The 16556-nt window shown below is 38.7% G+C and overlaps 3 protein-coding genes across 4 annotated transcripts in view; 2 read left to right on the forward strand and 1 right to left on the reverse strand.

Annotated features, from left to right (window-relative positions):
- The window catches only part of DSN1 (DSN1 component of MIS12 kinetochore complex), a 30206-nt gene extending 28292 nt beyond the window's left edge, over positions 1-1914 (forward strand). For both annotated transcript variants that reach the window (XM_081934857.1, XM_081934856.1), the window contains exon 11: positions 1439-1914. In XM_081934857.1, coding sequence (XP_081790983.1) covers positions 1439-1536 — 98 coding nt within the window. In that variant the 3' untranslated portion in view covers positions 1537-1914. The remainder of the gene's footprint in view (positions 1-1438) is intronic.
- Positions 1915-2620: 706 nt separating this feature from the next.
- On the forward strand, positions 2621-16045 carry MVB12A (multivesicular body subunit 12A). Its single transcript, XM_081970557.1, has 9 exons — positions 2621-2835; positions 5468-5566; positions 5657-5753; positions 9230-9356; positions 9448-9564; positions 12396-12487; positions 14202-14266; positions 14990-15046; positions 15259-16045. Exons 1-9 carry the CDS (start codon positions 2770-2772, stop codon positions 15319-15321), a joined length of 783 nt encoding a protein of 260 aa, XP_081826683.1. The 5' UTR covers positions 2621-2769; the 3' UTR covers positions 15322-16045.
- Positions 15803-16556, reverse strand: part of ATP13A1 (ATPase 13A1) — a 37709-nt gene continuing 36955 nt past the window's right edge. The window contains exon 26 of the mRNA XM_081970546.1: positions 15803-16221. Within this exon, the coding sequence (XP_081826672.1) occupies positions 16111-16221 (111 nt within the window). The 3' untranslated portion in view covers positions 15803-16110. The remainder of the gene's footprint in view (positions 16222-16556) is intronic.

Consider the following 16556-nt stretch of genomic DNA (forward strand, 5'->3'; position numbering starts at 1 on the left):
GGGTTAATTTGTTGTATGTAGTGTACACATTTGGTCTATCTGAAGTCTAATTTCAGGTAACCCAAATGTTGAAAGTGAGGGTCTGTTGTTCTCCCATCCTACCAATTTATTTCAAGCTGATTTTCAGCTTTATTGTTATGAGGTTTTAGATTTTTAAATGTCCCCAACACCAAGCACTGGAGGAAGTTGTTCCATTTTTATTGTAATAGTAAGAAAAATATTAAACTCATGGGATGTAATTGTATTAACTTTATTAATACTGGGGATTTTTGTCATGACTTATAGAATGGAAACTGACAACACATGAACATTTACTGTTTTGCCCTGAGTTGGAGGGGACGTTGTTCTGGATAATTGGGGAACTTTACAGAGCAGTACTGTATAAGACATTGTCACAATGGTTTGGACATTAGGAAAATCTCCTTTTCCTACATTGTATTTCTGTTTTCTGTAAAGCAGAATTAGCTTTTTTGGTTGATGGCAAGATTACTCTGGATCCAACCTGTAAATACCAGTATTGCTGATGTTAATGCAATTCAGTTCATATTGATTTTACTCTCCATTAAGAGAAACTGCTGCATTGCACATTGGAAAGATATGTTACATTAACATTCGGATTATAATATAATCTTGGAAATGTATGTTACATTAACGGATTTAGCTATACAGTAAATCCATTGGAATAGAAAACAAATTGTATGAGAAAGGTTAAATATATTTTGGGCTGATTTTACATTAGATATATCATGAGTTTTGTTGGGAAAATATGTGTCTCAATTTATAGAGATATTTTAGCAATTCATGCAACACCAACACAATGTGTTCCTTAGTTTTCTGCCTAAATACATCTTAGAAAACAAAATCATAATTTTAAAACTTGATTGTAGTTTTAACTATGGTTTATTAAGTCTGAATTCACAAATTAGACTGCAAAAATGGCATTTATCTTTCTACAAGTGTGGAAGCTTTATTAAATATTTTTATTATTTAACATTCTTATAATTAAAACAAACTTTAAACTTAATAAAAAATGAAAACAAATTTAATAATGCAAACAAAGAATACAAACTAAGAAAAAGAGAAAAATATCTGTCTTATATTTTATATTATCAATAGTCACAGGTTTACCAATAAATTCATTACTATAATATCAGTACGTTATCATTGTAAAATATCAGAAAATCTCTCCTATAATAGTAAACATTGCTGTATTCTTTGATTAATAGAAAATGCTGCCTTCTCCAAAACAAATAGGTCACATTTCCATTCTTAACATCTGCAATAATACCCACTGCTTAAATGATTACATGACCATAAAGCTTAACAGAGCTATGTTAAGACTTTTAGTATCTTGTTAGGTTCCATTATTTTGCTGTTCCCCAACATTCAGTTAATAGCATAAGTATCTGGAATTAATACAACATTCTTTCTATTTCAGCATCTAGAACTTTCCTGACATTAGAGAAATCACCAGCCCGAAAACTTCTTAGGCTTTTCCAGACAAAATCAACTGTACTGCCACCTCCAAAGGATTAAAGAAAGTTTCAGTTTCATTTTGCAAACAAGCTTTTCTTCAAGACTGTCTCATTCTTCATCTGACTTTCTAAAACTGACTTTGGAAATATCTAGGTAGGCCATAGCTGTTAGCAACTTAAATATTGGCTTGGCCATTGTTACTGAAAAGAGCAAGAAGCTGATCTCTCTACGATGTGTGGTAGAGGGGAAAACAAAGGAAGAGGACAACAGATAGATATAGTAGCTTTTCATTCTGTGTTTGAGTGTATTTTTTCCATTCTACGATGAAAATTTGATGAATCGTAGGCAAGTGTGTAAGTCTTGCAGTATTTTTAGCTGTTTTGTCTTGTACCGTCTTCAATATTCTGATGCTACTCAGAAATAAATGTTATATTCCTAGATGTGAAAATCAATTGCCACATAGACAGGCAAATATTGGTAAAAAATAATATTGATTTCCAAGTGGAATGATTAAAAGTTTTCAGCAATCCCATGCTATGGTATATTCTTTCAGCCCTGGAACAGGAATTTTATAGGGGCAGTTTCAGAAGAGTAGGTACCTATGCACCCATGTTTTGTACATTTAATATGCAATAAACAGTAGTGGAGGATGCTATAGTACCATAATTTACCATACTGTTTTAAGTCTCCCCAATGCCTGTGGATTTCCTGCGTGGATATGATAGCCTTCATTCGGACTGAGCATAATCTTCATATAGAGCTTTTTTTCTTTTTAGTCACCATAATAATCTAGGTCTTGTCTGTAAAACTTGAACTACAAATCAAACATCTAAGCTGGGTCCCCTTAAACTTGCTGGTGCCTCCCAGTAGCATTCGGGTCAGTAACGTTAAAGATCTCAACTCCAGAAATTCTGCTTTAACGAGCTCTTCCTAAATTCAAAGTGAGATTAAAAAGCGAGTAAGATTTTTTTTTAAAAAAAGGGGGGGGGAACAAAGATCGTTCTTGGCGCGTGCGCACAACGTTCTCCTGGTTTTGTGACGAGGAGAAACTAAACAAAGCCAGCGCAAACTTTTCATTGGATGGTCCTGCAGAAGTGGCCCGCCAATCGGAGAAGACTCCGTTATAAACGCGGTGCCTCACGTCAGTTCTGAGAGGCGGGTGTAAAAGCTCGACAGGACTTTCGTTCTCTTTCGCTGCCCGCGACGGTGGACGTTGCTGTTGGCGGACGGTTTACTGTTTGTATTTGAACGGTCTTCTGTATCCGTAAAAGGTCGAGCCGTCTTAGAGCTGGCATGACTGTACCACTCACCGGGTTGGGTTGGACTTCGTCTAATGTGCCGGTTGCTGGCTGGATTCCGGTGAGAAAAGCAGCCTCGTTTCCTTGCCTTGTAGCGCCCTGTCTCTGAGGGCAAGCGCTCTTCGGGCGAGGCTCGCCGTCTTTCGTTCCTTTAAGGGAGGCTCAAATGAAAGGAGGGAAGCTAATTCAGAATTATTGACTTTACCTTGCTGGCCCTTCTCACCGCTCTGGCTTCCTATTTCCCGGCTCTACCTGCCTCTTTCTTTAAAAATGGGCTGGGGGGGGGGGGGGGGAGAGAAGACGGAAGAGTTATTGAAGAAGTCGGAAGCTTCAGTGGAGATTTCCAGACCCAGAAACGCGGCTTTTGTTAGAAAAGGAAAAGCTTCCTTGAGCCAAGCAGTGACTGACTGGCTGCCTGCCAGTTTTTAAACCAATAACATTTGTTATACGCAGAAGGTTATAAACGTTTTACAATGGGGCTTCTCAAACTCTGCGATAACCTCGCTCCCTCGAAACGATAAATTTGCGTGAACCTCTTTCCCGATGAATGAAGCTAAATAATAAACCACCTATCCGTGATTGGTAATGTAATGGCTCCATTTCTGTTAGCCAAGATACAGTCAGGTTTCTCAAAAATAGCCTTGGTTACTTTGGTCAGTTCTTTCTTTCTTTCTTTCTTTCTTTCTTTCTTTCTTTCTTTCTTTCTTTCTTTCTTTCTTTCTTTCTCTCTCTCTCTCTTTCTCTCTCTCTCTCTCTCTCCCCCTCCCTCCCTCTCCCTCTCCCTTTCTCTCTCTCACATTCACTCACTCACTTTTTATGCATTCTGGGCCATCTACAAGAGCTGGGTGCTTCCTGAGAGGGTTGCTGCAATCTTCAGAGAGTTGCAGCCCTTGGCTCCTTCAGAATGGGGTGTCACATGGTTAGTGCTCTCCCCGATATTATATAGATTGCTGGACAAAATCTGTTTTAACAGGAATGAAATGTCAGATCACCAACAAGGTTCAGCAGTATGCCATGTCTCAAGATTGAGGCCAGGGATGTTATACAAGCCCTTAGTGGTGTGTGGAAGCCACTAGGATTTGGGTGGGACGTCAGACTAATGCTTCAGAGAATGAGTAGCTGTAATAGAATAACTGCCTGATAAATATTGGATTTAGTAAGCAGATCCAATTAGGACTACTGTAATGCCCTCTAAATGAGGCAATAAATGAGGCTGTAACTGGTCTATATTGTCATGGCAGTATTGTGGATGGGTCAGTCTAGCCATTGCAAGAGAGCTCTTCTTTTGGAGCCAGTAAACTACGTAGTAGTATGCTTTCAGTCTTAATTCAGAATACTGGTAATCACGTACAAAGCCTTATATAGTGTGGCTTTGGGATAAATTAGACACCTTCCTAAAGTTGAATTTGCCCATCCATTAGTATCATTTCATAATAATGACTCCTACTGGGAGTCACTATCCCATGTGAAGTCCATTTGACTTTGGCAGCTCTGTTGTATACAGAGGGCATCAGTTAATAATCATACTGTATAATTATCTTACAGGCCCCACTGTACTACAGGATCACTAAGCTCATTAAACAAAACTATGTTTGGAGGGTCTTTTGGAAGCCCAACAGGGTTGGGGGCCAACCTCCCTTCCAGAGAAAGGATATTCCACAGGATGGGGGCCGTGGCAAAAAAGCAGGGTGGGTTTGATTTAAACCAAGTCCATTTAAATCACTAGTAAAAAGTCTTGATTTAAATCAACTCTATTTAAATCATAATTTTTAAAGAGCAACTTGTCATCTCTGTCCTGCAGCAGCTCCTCCTCTGACCCGCTGTTGACTCACTGACAATCCCAATATTGCAGAATATACAGCCTCATGCTAAATAATTAAGCTCCATTTCATGCTGAATAAACTAAATTATTAATGTAGCTTAAATAGAAAACTATAATTAGATAGAATTTTACTCCAAAAACATTTTATTAAAATAAATTTAATAACAATTTTAAAAATCATCAATTTTTATCCACTCTGCAAAAAAAGGCTTTCCTTATAGGTCTTGTCAGATTTTTTTTTATATGTTAAATTTATTTGGTGCCTATCTCACCATGGGGCTGGAATTCTCTAGCTGACAAGACCTGCTGATCCAAAGCTCCGTTTTGTGCTGCAAAATGCCTGCAGATGCCAAAAAGGAGCTCTGGAGGACAGCCCCTGTCTCTCTGGAGCTCCCTTTTGGACTGCAAAGTGCCAGATAAGGCCTGTGCACGTCAAAACAGAGCTCCCGAGGGGTGCACGCAGCTGAGAGGCTGGAGAGGAGACAGCTTGCTAGATCCTTGTGACCCAGCGTGGCAGGTTGGATGGCGGGGAGGGGGGAAGTGATTGTGGGGAGCATGAGATATTTCAGTGGGTCAGGGAGGCCTTGGGTGGTCTTAAGCAAGTGGTCTGCTCACTAGACCCCTCATGACCTTCCCCACCATGAAATACTTCATGTGCACTTAACGGACCACACATTCGATTAGTGAATGTGTGGGCGAAAGGAGGGAGTTAAAGGTACAAGATTTGCTCCCATGAATCCTTGGGTAATGAATAGAATGCGAAGGCTCTATTACATTCGTAACTTGACTACCTGTATGGGGAGAATTCTTGCCTGTGCTTTTTTGCCTTGCTTCATAAAAGTCTCCCTCCCCCCCCGCTCATTTTTTTTAGATCACAGCAACTGTGGAAGGAGTACCTGCTAACTTTGGAAAAGGATTTGCACAAAAATATGGATATTACCTCTGCTTTACTGTATCTATAGATGCTTTGGTAAGAAGGATGCTTTGTTAAGAAGGTTGAAATTGAGGCTAGGTGCAGATAGTGTGGTTGGTGACTATTTTGGCATCCGCTTCTTTCCAGAGTCCAACTGGGGATGTATTATATGATGTGGTAATCCTGAGTGAGAAATCGCCACTACCTCCTGGATATATGTATATTAAAGAGATTCTGGATCTAAGTGAGTCTGCCTGGCTATTTGGCTCATTTTATTCTGTTTTGTTCCAAATCTATAGCAGTCTAATATGTTTTCTTCTAAACAGTGGCATGTAGCATAAGGAAGAGCCATGTGCAATCATAATAGCTCACCTGTAGCACTAACTACTGAATATTGTAAGTTACAATTATTATAACTATGGAAAATCATAAGTCTCAGAAAATTTAAAATGAATGTGACCTAAAATAGAATTTCTAATGGGGATTATTTCCATTTTCTAATAAAAGATGTTGTAATGGCTGTGATTATTGTTACGCTTCTGTTCCTTAAAGTGAGAGGAGCCCATCTGTTTGTACATATTTGTGTTTGATTCCATTACAGCAGTGGTGGGATACAACCGGTACACACCGGTACGGGCATATTGGTGCCTGCTGGGAGCACCAGGTACCGTTCCGGTACAGTGCTCTGGAGGGCCCGCCCGCCCTCCCTCCTTACCTGTATTTGAGCTGATTGGGGCTTACGCGCACGGAGCATACGGCACCTGTGCGATGCTCCGCCGAGCAGCTGGAGTGTCGCGGGCAGTAAGTATGCATGCACGCGCTGCGCACCTGCACTTAGTGGATGCCGGGCCCCATTGCAGCGTACTGGTTGCAACGGGATCCGGAACCCAACACTGCATTACAGGTAGTCCTCAATTTATGACCAGTCATTTAATGACTGTTAAAAGTTACAGTGGCCACTGAATGAATGCTTTATGGCTCATAATTCACTCCCAGCGGATGCTTGAAAGCCCCAAAAAGCACTCCCAGAAGTTGTGGTCGTGCTGTATGCAGCAGTCATTTGATGGCATTTTGGGCAGGTCAGCTTTATGATTGGTTGTGACATTCTGCAATCATATGACTACAGTGCTTTTTGCCAATTTCTGGTAAAAAACCACATTCAAATGAATGAATGGGTTCGCTTAATGACAGTCATAAAAGAAGCCAGTAAATTACAGTCATGTGGATGCCTTGTGGAAAACTTTCAAACTTCGTTATTGTGGCAAACATTCATTCATCTTTATTCTTTTTTATAGGAGATTGATTTTGTATGCAACAAATACAAAAACCTGTATGTCATATGCTAATTGAATACTTACTAAACATACATAGTTTGGGTGTAATTTATTTTAATTTTAATTTATAGGAAAACTAGGAAATTAAATATATTTAATTAAATGTATAAGCTTACCATGTGATTATTATGTAGTTGAAATTTCTTTATAGTGATTTCTAGCAAAAAAAAATCTTATCCAAAAATAATAGATGGAGAACTATTATTATAGGAGTATTATTTTATAACTCACATGCTAAATTATATAGTATTTGAAAATGAAGTTTGCTAGTCTAGTCCATATCTAGATACATTTTGTTCTGTTCCTGAATCATTTCCATAAAGCCAGTTGGAAGAGCCCGGGCATCTTCAAATGTGTGTGGGTGCATGCATGCGCGTCTAAGCATGCATGCATACAGGCATATATATGTAGCATTTTATAATAGGTTTGGCTGATCTTTGTCATTAAAGAAATATACGTGCATCATGTGAAAACAATTTGTGCTTTAAATATTCTACTTTGGATGTTTGTGTTAGTAAATTTTCAAATAACTTGCAATTTTTATTAAAGAGTAGGTTTGCAGGACCTTCTTAGGTAGCCCTTAGAGCACCATAACTTTTGACAAAAAAGACCATATACACATATTTATTTATTTATTTATTTATTTATTCAACTTATCAGTCGCCCCCTCTCCGCAAAGGGACTCGGGGCGACATACAATCAAATCAAATATATAAGTGTGGCATGGAGGAGGTAACATCAATGTTTAACAATACAAATGCAAATACAAGCCACTAAGTTAAAATAAATAGCCATAAATTAAGACAGTTAAAACAATTTAAAAACCCAAAATATACATTTACAGTATTAAAATTGCCAGGGAGGTTAGAGGTTCTAGTTAAGCCAGGCCAGCTAGTTGGAACAGGTGGGTCTTGAGTTTCGTGCGGAAGGAGCGGAGATCGGTCGTTATCCTGATATCTGGGGGGAGGTCATTCCAGAGGGCTGGGCCCATCACAGAGAAGGCCCTACTCCTGGCCGCCGCCCTCTGACACTGCCTGGCGGACGGCACCTGGAGGAGTCCCTCTCTGTGAGAGCGAATTGGTCGCAGGGATGTATGGGGCAGAATGCGATCCCGCAAGTAACTAGGTCCTGTGCCATGGAGCGCTTTAAAAATGGTAACTAACACCTTGAAGCGCACCCGGTAGACCACAGGGAGCCAATGCAGCTCGTGCAGGAGTGGTGTTACATGGGAGAACCTCGTTCTCCCCATGATTGCCCGTGCGGCCGCATTCTGGACCAGTTGCAGTCTCCGGGTGCATCTCAAGGGGAGCCCCATGTAGAGAGCATTACAGTAGTCCAGGCGGGACGTCACCAGCGCGTGAGTGACTGTGCGAAGGGCATCCCGGTCCAATAGGGGGCACAATTGGCGCACCAGGCGGACCTGGTGGAACGCCCCCCTCGCCACGGCTGCCACATGGTCATCCATAGACAGCCGGGCGTCTAGGAGGACGCCCAAATTGCGCGCCCGCTCCACGGGGGCCAGTTGCTCGCCCCCAATGGCCAGCGATGGAGCAAACTGGTTGAACCGGGAGGCCGGAAGCCACAGCCACTCTGTCTTGGAGGGGTTGAGTCTGAGTCTGTTGTCTCCCATCCAGACCCGTACGGCTTCCAAGCACCGGGACATCACTTCAACGGCCTCGTTGGGGTGGTTTGGGGTGGAAATGTACAGCTGTGTATCATCAGCGTACAGATGGTATCCCACCCCAAAACCACGGATGATCTCGCCCAGCGACGAGATCAGGTCTTTTGTTCAGCAACAAAAGACCTGTATCCTGATAGGATTTTTCAAATGATTTATAGGCTACATTTAAGTCTGGAAGATCTGTTGTTAATCAGTGTAAGTGAGGCATCTGGTGACTGCCCCCAATTTTATGACTTTTTCACAATCATTAAGCAAATAATCATGGTCATTAAGTAAATTATCACATGACCATTATTTTTGACCTTCCCTGCCAGCTTCCCCATTAACATTACTTGTTAGAAGCTGACTGCAAGTTTACAAAAGGTGATCGCACAAACTCTCTCGATTGTTGCAACTGTTGTAAATACAACTCAGTCTCCAAGTGTCCATTTAAATCATTAGTAAAAAGTTAATTTAGAGCATCTGATGTACTTATATACACCTTTGGAAATGACATGGAAGTGGATGTAAAATAGTCTTCATGGAATAATGTAAAGATTTTCTACATTAAATGGGGTTGTGTTCAAGAATTATCAATCCAAAAATGATGTTTAGCTTGTACCTGGGCCTTTTTTGGATGCATACAGTTTCCTACTTTTGAAGACAGGATACCTGTCATTCCAATGTCCTTTGATTGCAGCCTTATTTTTCTATCTCCTATTATAGAAACCTCCGTCTCCAAGAAGAAGAGGCTATGTATCAAGCTGATACCAATAGGTGTGGCAGAAACAGCTGTGTGTGACATCATGCTAAGTAGCAAGAGCAAAGTGATCCCAAATTACATACGCATTGGGTGAGGTGCTAGTATCCATGTCCTCTGCTCTCACACATTGTCACAGCTTTGAAAGACTTAACAATCTTTTATTTCTATTCCTCCCTCCTAGGGAAATAAGTGGTTTTGCCCTTTGGTGTAAAAAGGAACACATAAACAAGGGTAAACCTCTTCCCAAACCAAGGAGCGTCAGTCTAGAAATGAACCGGCTTTCATTAGAAACAGCAAAGTAAGTTTTGATCATTTTTCATTATATAATAGAATGTATACATTTTGGTGTGGTTTGTCATGTTTCTTTTTTCCAGGAATACATATCTAATATAAAATGTAAAAACATTGTGCCATGTGACGATACTGCTGGCTGCTTCCAATAGTTTATCCATCACTCAGACTACATATGAACCAAGATAACTTTGTCATCAGGCAAAAAGCAGCTTGAATGGGTTTGTAGGGCTAAAGAAAAAGGGCTATAAAAAGATTGATGATAGCAGAATCAGAAAGACAGAATCTAAAGCAATGTTGGGAAGAGATTTATTAACATTAAGACGCTTCCTAGGATTGATGCAATTGCATCTCAGAACGCTAGATGAAGAAATAAATAACCCGTATTTGTCTACTTCTGGAAGTACCCATGTTAGAATTTTTCTTAGATTAAACGGAGAACAATAGAGAGAAACTAGATATTCTGTTTAGAAAAGTGAGGATAATTTTACATAGGGTACTAGGTTAAAGGTTAGTGAAACTTACACTCATGAGGTAAATTAATTAAACCTCATGTCATATCTCTGATGAAGACAAGGACAAGCTCAGATATACTAATTGTGTAAAAGTGGCAGTAGTTAATTGACCCATAAAAATATGTTCAATAAAATGTTAACATCAATAATTGTTGATAACTATTTGTGGGCAAAGCTTGCACATAATATACCAGAATTTTGCTACTCATAGGGGTAGATTTATCCTGGTTGTCTAGCAAATATTGCAAATAAAAGTTATTGGAGTACCCTGGAAATTTAGATAAAAAGGCGATCAACAAGTGGCAATGTCCTATAGAACTAACAGTACAAGAGAAGATGGGCTATGGTTTCTATGGCAAAAAATCTAACAAGTAACAAATAAATTAATAATTACTGCAAATATTAATTGCCCAGAAAGTAGAATGTTGGATTTGTAAAGTTAATTGATCTCTATGTGCATACACATAAAAAACTATTTTGTATCCAGTACAAATCTGATCAGAAAGTTTTTGTGCTGAGGAAAAAAAAAAGCAGAAACTTACCAATGCTTACAGGTAGTTCTCATTTAACAACTGCAATTGGGTCTGTAATCTTGATTGCTGAGTGAAGTGGTCATTAAGCAAGATATCAAGTGACTGCTGATGATGGCAATCTCAGTATTCCCTGTTGCAGTTGTTAAAACATTCTCATGGGTTGTTAAGCAAAGTGAGTCCTGGGCAAGCAATGCAGGGGGTCTCAGGACAATGGGGAGACACTTGTGTGTGACCTGCACTGGGCCTCCCAGTCTCCATTGTTTTCCTGAGGCATTCCATGCTCCTTGTCTTACTGTGCTGCTTCTCCAGTCGGGCTGAAAACCCTGCTTGGATTTCAACTTCCTTTTATCTAGGAGTTGGCTGAAAGAGCTCACCGCCAAAGAATTTCAGCTTTGTGCAAGCAAGCACAAAGAATTTTAACTCCAGGGAAGCAGACACAAAGGGTTTCAGTTCTATGCAAGCACGCCTGAAGCCGAAATCCTTTGGCAGCGCCCATGGGAGCTCCCATGATTGTGAGGCACTTGATAGTCAGTTATAAGTGCAAACAGGTTACCAAACACCCAGGTTGCAATCACATGATTGGTGTGTGTGTGTGTGTGTCTTTGTCTATGATACGATGTTTGTAATAGTTGGAACTGCTTTACAGACTGTAAAGCACTCTTTCCAAGGCCTTTAATTCAAACTGTCGTCAAGCAAACAAAGTCAAAGAACTACCTCTGTTCTATTGCATGTCCCATTGTATTCAGTGACTCTTATTGCCAATATGATTAGGACTTTTGTTTCTGTTGAATCATCATCTTAGTTTTACCATATAATCTGTGTCCCCACATGTAATATTATCTCCAGTAAACTTGCTTTTTTACTGACTTAACAATGATTTTTACAACCCTTATTCACATGAATAAGCCTACATGGCAGAAGAAACTGTCTATTGCAAAGACTCAGACTCTGCTCCTGGAGAGTGACAAAAGAGAAGGTTGCAAGTGGTTCTGATTTAAGGCTGTTCCTTTAACAATGGTCTGGAATTATGATGGCCTACAAAAACTGCTTTATTGCTTACAGTGCACTTCTGGCCATTACCAAATGTTGCACCACCACTCCTATGGTCATGTGATTGCAATTTAGCTGCTCTGCAATTTGTACTTAACGACAGGTTGCCAAGTACCCATAATCATGTGATCATCATTTGGCATCTTCTCTACCGGCTTCCAAGAAAATCATTGGGGAAGCCAACAGGGAATTTTGTAAGCTGCTGCTGTTTGCTGAAAGGACTCCTTCTTGTCTTTGGGAGACAAATGGTTCCAATTATGGTTTAGGTTGAGGACTATATTGTATTTACAATATTTCAGATCTTCTATGTAAGAAAGTGTCTTCGCTTTCAGTACTGTCTTTATTTCCACATTCTCAGTGCATGCAAGGTAATCTCATACCAAAGATAGTACTTTGTGGAGAAAACACATCTTTTCTGATGAATACAGGGATCAATAATTATTTTGGCTCTGTCATGATTGTCTAAGTATCAAAAAGTGCATTATTCTGATGAATGAATATATAGTTTTTCTGATACAATGTTTCACCTTATTTTTTATTTTTTAAATTAATTTTTGTACTGTGCAATTCTTACCTTCCTCAGGAAGAATTATGTTTACAATTATAGCTAGAGCAAAGATTTTTTTCCCGAGGTGCTGCAAGCACCTATGAAAGGTAATAGATTCTGGGAAATGATTGAAACAATACAGTTCATAATCTACTAACAGACCATGTGTGTTTCTTGATTTTAATCCTTTCAGTGTAGACTCTCTATCTATTGGTTCCAAAAGGCAAACTACCATTAAGAAAAATGAACCTATATATGATACGTCAAATGCCTATGGTATTTCAGGTAAGTACCTTCTGTTCAAGGAGGTGAAGTGTATTCTGCTTTTATGGGAGAAAGAAGCATAGAACTGAACTTCAGGAAATGTTCCAATGGGTATATTTATTCTTCCTTGAAATTTGGCATGATTCGTCCCATAGGTCTTTTTATAATTAAGGTGAAATGTGAACTTTTGTTATATATAGCCCAGTAATATGACTGCTTTGTTTACATTTGTCAGGATAGAACTGATGCCATGGTTAAAGATTAATATATCTTTGCAGGAAGGAGATGATGTTTTTTGCCTACAGGAGGAAAGCAGTTTTGTAATTGGGAGTCCTTTTAACTCTAGACCTATCTGGATTATACTACTCTTAATCTAAACTTGTTTCAACTGGCACACCATGCCTGCTTCTATTTCAGATTAACTTCTGGAAAGCCACTGGAACATCCCTAAAATGTGAACTAGAGAAGGAGAGAGTCAGGCATGCTTTTATATATGCTTTGGCACATGAAGCTCCTGGAGATTTATTTGGAATTAGGTGCTTTTAATGTGCTTAGTGTCTTTAGTCATATTTACATTATCTGTTCAAATTTAATGAGGTCCTAGATTATGAGGACCTTATAACAAAATAACATTAAATCCAGATCAGAATGATAATTGGCATGGGGGCTGGGATGCAGTGTGTTCTGGAAGGAGTTGCACTCTTTGAAAGATCAACTTTATAGTGCTTTTTAATTTTGCATTACCCGATTTTTTCCATAGCATACTGACACCAGCCTCTGCCTTTCTGGAGGCAGTCTAGCTTATAAGAGGTTGGTTTTAAGGATGACAGCTTGATTAGTGGAGCATGATATAGTAATTGAACATTGAAAAAAAACCCTACACTAATTGTCAATTATTTTCTTGGCATATTATATACAGTAGTTCTTGACTTAACCAAAATTTATGTTGCTAAGTGAAAAAGTTGTTAAGTGTTAAGAATTTTGCCCCATTTTACGACCTTTCTTGCCACAGTCAATCATTGCATTTGTAACACAGTTAAGTGAATCTGGTTTTCCCATGGACTTTGCTTGTCAGAAGGTTGCAAAATCATATGACCCCAGGATACTACAATTGTCAGAAATACAAATTTGTTGCCAAGCATCCAAATTTTGATCACGTGACCATGGATGGATGCCATAATGGTTATAAGTGTGAAAAACGATCATGTCACTTTTTTCAGTACCATTGCAACTTCGAATGGTCACTGAAAAGTTATAATTTGAGGACTACCTCTATTGTTGGAGTTGCCTGTTTTGCAGCTTTCTGGAATTCTATTGAAATGAGCTGCAGATAGTGATGCAGCTTCCTACATTTTGTGCATCAGTTATTGCACTTAGATATTTATCCTGGGAATTATGTCACATTTTCTAAGAACTGGCAGAGTAATCTCTTGAAAACATGACTTTTGCAGAGTGATTTCTTGTACAGTACAGGGGAAAGAGTCTTGTGTGTTGCTTTTTCTTGGGTTTAGAAAATCTGTGAAGGTATTTCTGTAAAGTGGGTATTTGAATTATAAATATTTAATTACATTTTATAACATTTTAAACCCTTTACTATTGTAACGTTTTTAACCTTTCACTACAGTATTATGATTTGTTGTGTGCCACCTTGATGATCTGTAAATAATCACCCACTTTAAAATATTGTTACTTTTCCCATGGGAAATCTGAACCTGAGTGTTTGTTTCCTTCTTAGCCATAGATGGGGTCCCTTTTGCTCTGCATCCTAAGTTTGAAAACAATGTCATTCGTGGTGCCACTGTAAGTATTTTCTGTTAGAGTCATGTAACAGTGGTGTAAATAGATGAAAGCTATAGATTTTTCTAGAAACACATATTCCTTCCTGATGCAAACTTCATTATTCTGGAAATGACACTTTGCAAAAAATATTCTCTCTGGGCCGTGTCAGTCCAGAATAGAGCCAGGTTCTAGAAAGAGATCTCCAAACTGGAAGTAGCTGGAAGGTGTTCCAGATATGTACGGAAATAACTCCTCACCCCAATGGTATAGTCTTGAGTTCCATTCCCAGATTGATAAATGTCTGGCTTTCTCCAATTTGAAACTACTACTCACAATATTCCCAGCCAGCATTGTAGAAGTGTTAGTCTTAGCACAGATGGTATATATTATATTAAAAAATCCAATAAACATAATTTAAAAGAATGACTGGTTGACCAAATACAGATAACATACTGGGGAAAACAGTGCAACTTATCAGATGGAGTGCTGTCAGATGTCTTACTTTTAAAAAACTTACCAGAAAACTTCAGTGAGCTTTTTCTCACCTAATTCATTTAGATTAAATGTTGCTAATGAGAAAACATGTTTAGCTGTTTTGGAGTAAGAAAGAATTGTAAGAATGGAAGGCACTTGAATCTACTTAGTGCAGAAATTAGTTTAAGTTTTAGCAATATTGATAGAAATAATTTCTATAAATTAGTCTAGATTAATTGGCTAATGATTGTATTTGTTTTTATTTTCTAGGCACTTTCTATATTTAAAAACTTCCACATCAAATCTCTTGCTGACATTGAGAAAGAGGTGAGCAAAATTTTACCTTTTAATTAATTTAAAGATTAATTCAGACTTGGATCCTTGTTCCATTCAGATCAGAGCCAAACAATTTTGTTTAGCAAAATCAAATGTCGTTTCCTTACAAATGTATTAATGTATTATAGCTGAGCTGCAAGTCCTTCTGGTTTTGAATATGGAGATCTTGCTTTTTTGTAACCATATTGTTTGCTTTTCTATAGTATGACTACAGTTTTGTAGTTGAAAGAACTGCAGCTGCGAGACTCCCGCCCACCATTTCATAGCATCAGTTATTTCCTTGAGAGTTCTTGCCACTAGGGTTTTATGGGTAGTCAAGCTGACTCAACTAAGCTGAAGTGCCTGCCTCAAAGGGATTGTGCTTGGGGGGGGGGGGGGGCACTGCTTTACAAGCTGAAATTGATATAATTCTGCTGATATTATAATTTGCTATAGGTACGAGTAGCATTTACCTTTGTACAGTTTTTCCAAACATCATATCTACTTTCTTTGAAAAAAATATTTTAAAATAAGAGGCTTATTCTACCAGAAAAGTTATCTCTGTACTTATTTCTGACTATTTCAAACAATCTGAAACATGTATTCCTGCCAATAAAGTATGTTTATGAAAAATGAAAGATATTGCTCCACAGCAACCTTCTTTAGGCAGAAATCTGTTTTAAAAATTGCAAATATGACCATCACACCAAGATTTCATATAGGGAGATGGGAACTAAGAATATATTAAATCAAAGAAAAATATTCCTGCATATTCCAAAATGCGCTGATTGCCATTTTATTATCAAATCTCATGACCACCTTTCTAGGAGGAGTGAAGAGGCAGTACAAAGGTTAACAACTGCTGCTCTGTTTGGCAGACCTGTGAAGATTAATGTAGGCCCTTGCACAACTTTTGTTGTGGTTTCCAGACTTAACACAATAAAAATCTGCTTGCCAGTCCCCAACTGGAATAAAACAGCTATCAAAGAATAAATATTCCTTTCGTAGTGCTGTATTTCAATGGCGTCTCTTTCTGGCTGTCCTTCACTTCACTTCTGCCAAGGGAGAAGAAAGTCTCAAGAAGGCACTTTGAGCTTTGTGTTGCCTAATAGGAACTGCAGGATCCAGTCTATGAGTAGAGCAATGAAGAAGTTGGTCACCAGAACTCCAGTGATCACTAGTTTAAACTGAAATAGAAAAATAAACAAGATGCACCAAAAAAGTCCAAGAAAGAACATTTTTCCTATTGCATTCAAATCTAGTATGTATCAAGCCTGGTATGAAAACAGTTCTGTAGTCTTGAAATAATGATGGGAGCTGATCTTGCTGCTTATTTGATACCAAACTCCAGTAAGCAAGGAATTTAGTAAGTTGGTCATCTGTCCCACTCATAAATTTACTAAGAAATCAATTATTGGTAACTATAAGCAGCATACAGCTACAACCTTCCTTTGGTTATATTTTTTAACTCATTACTCAGTAGTTGCACGGGAAGTTTTAAAAACCTAATTAGCTAAGGGCT

This window comes from Natrix helvetica, assembly GCF_964273705.1.
Source record: "Natrix helvetica genome assembly, chromosome: 1".
Taxonomy (NCBI): Eukaryota; Metazoa; Chordata; class Lepidosauria; order Squamata; family Natricidae; genus Natrix; species Natrix helvetica.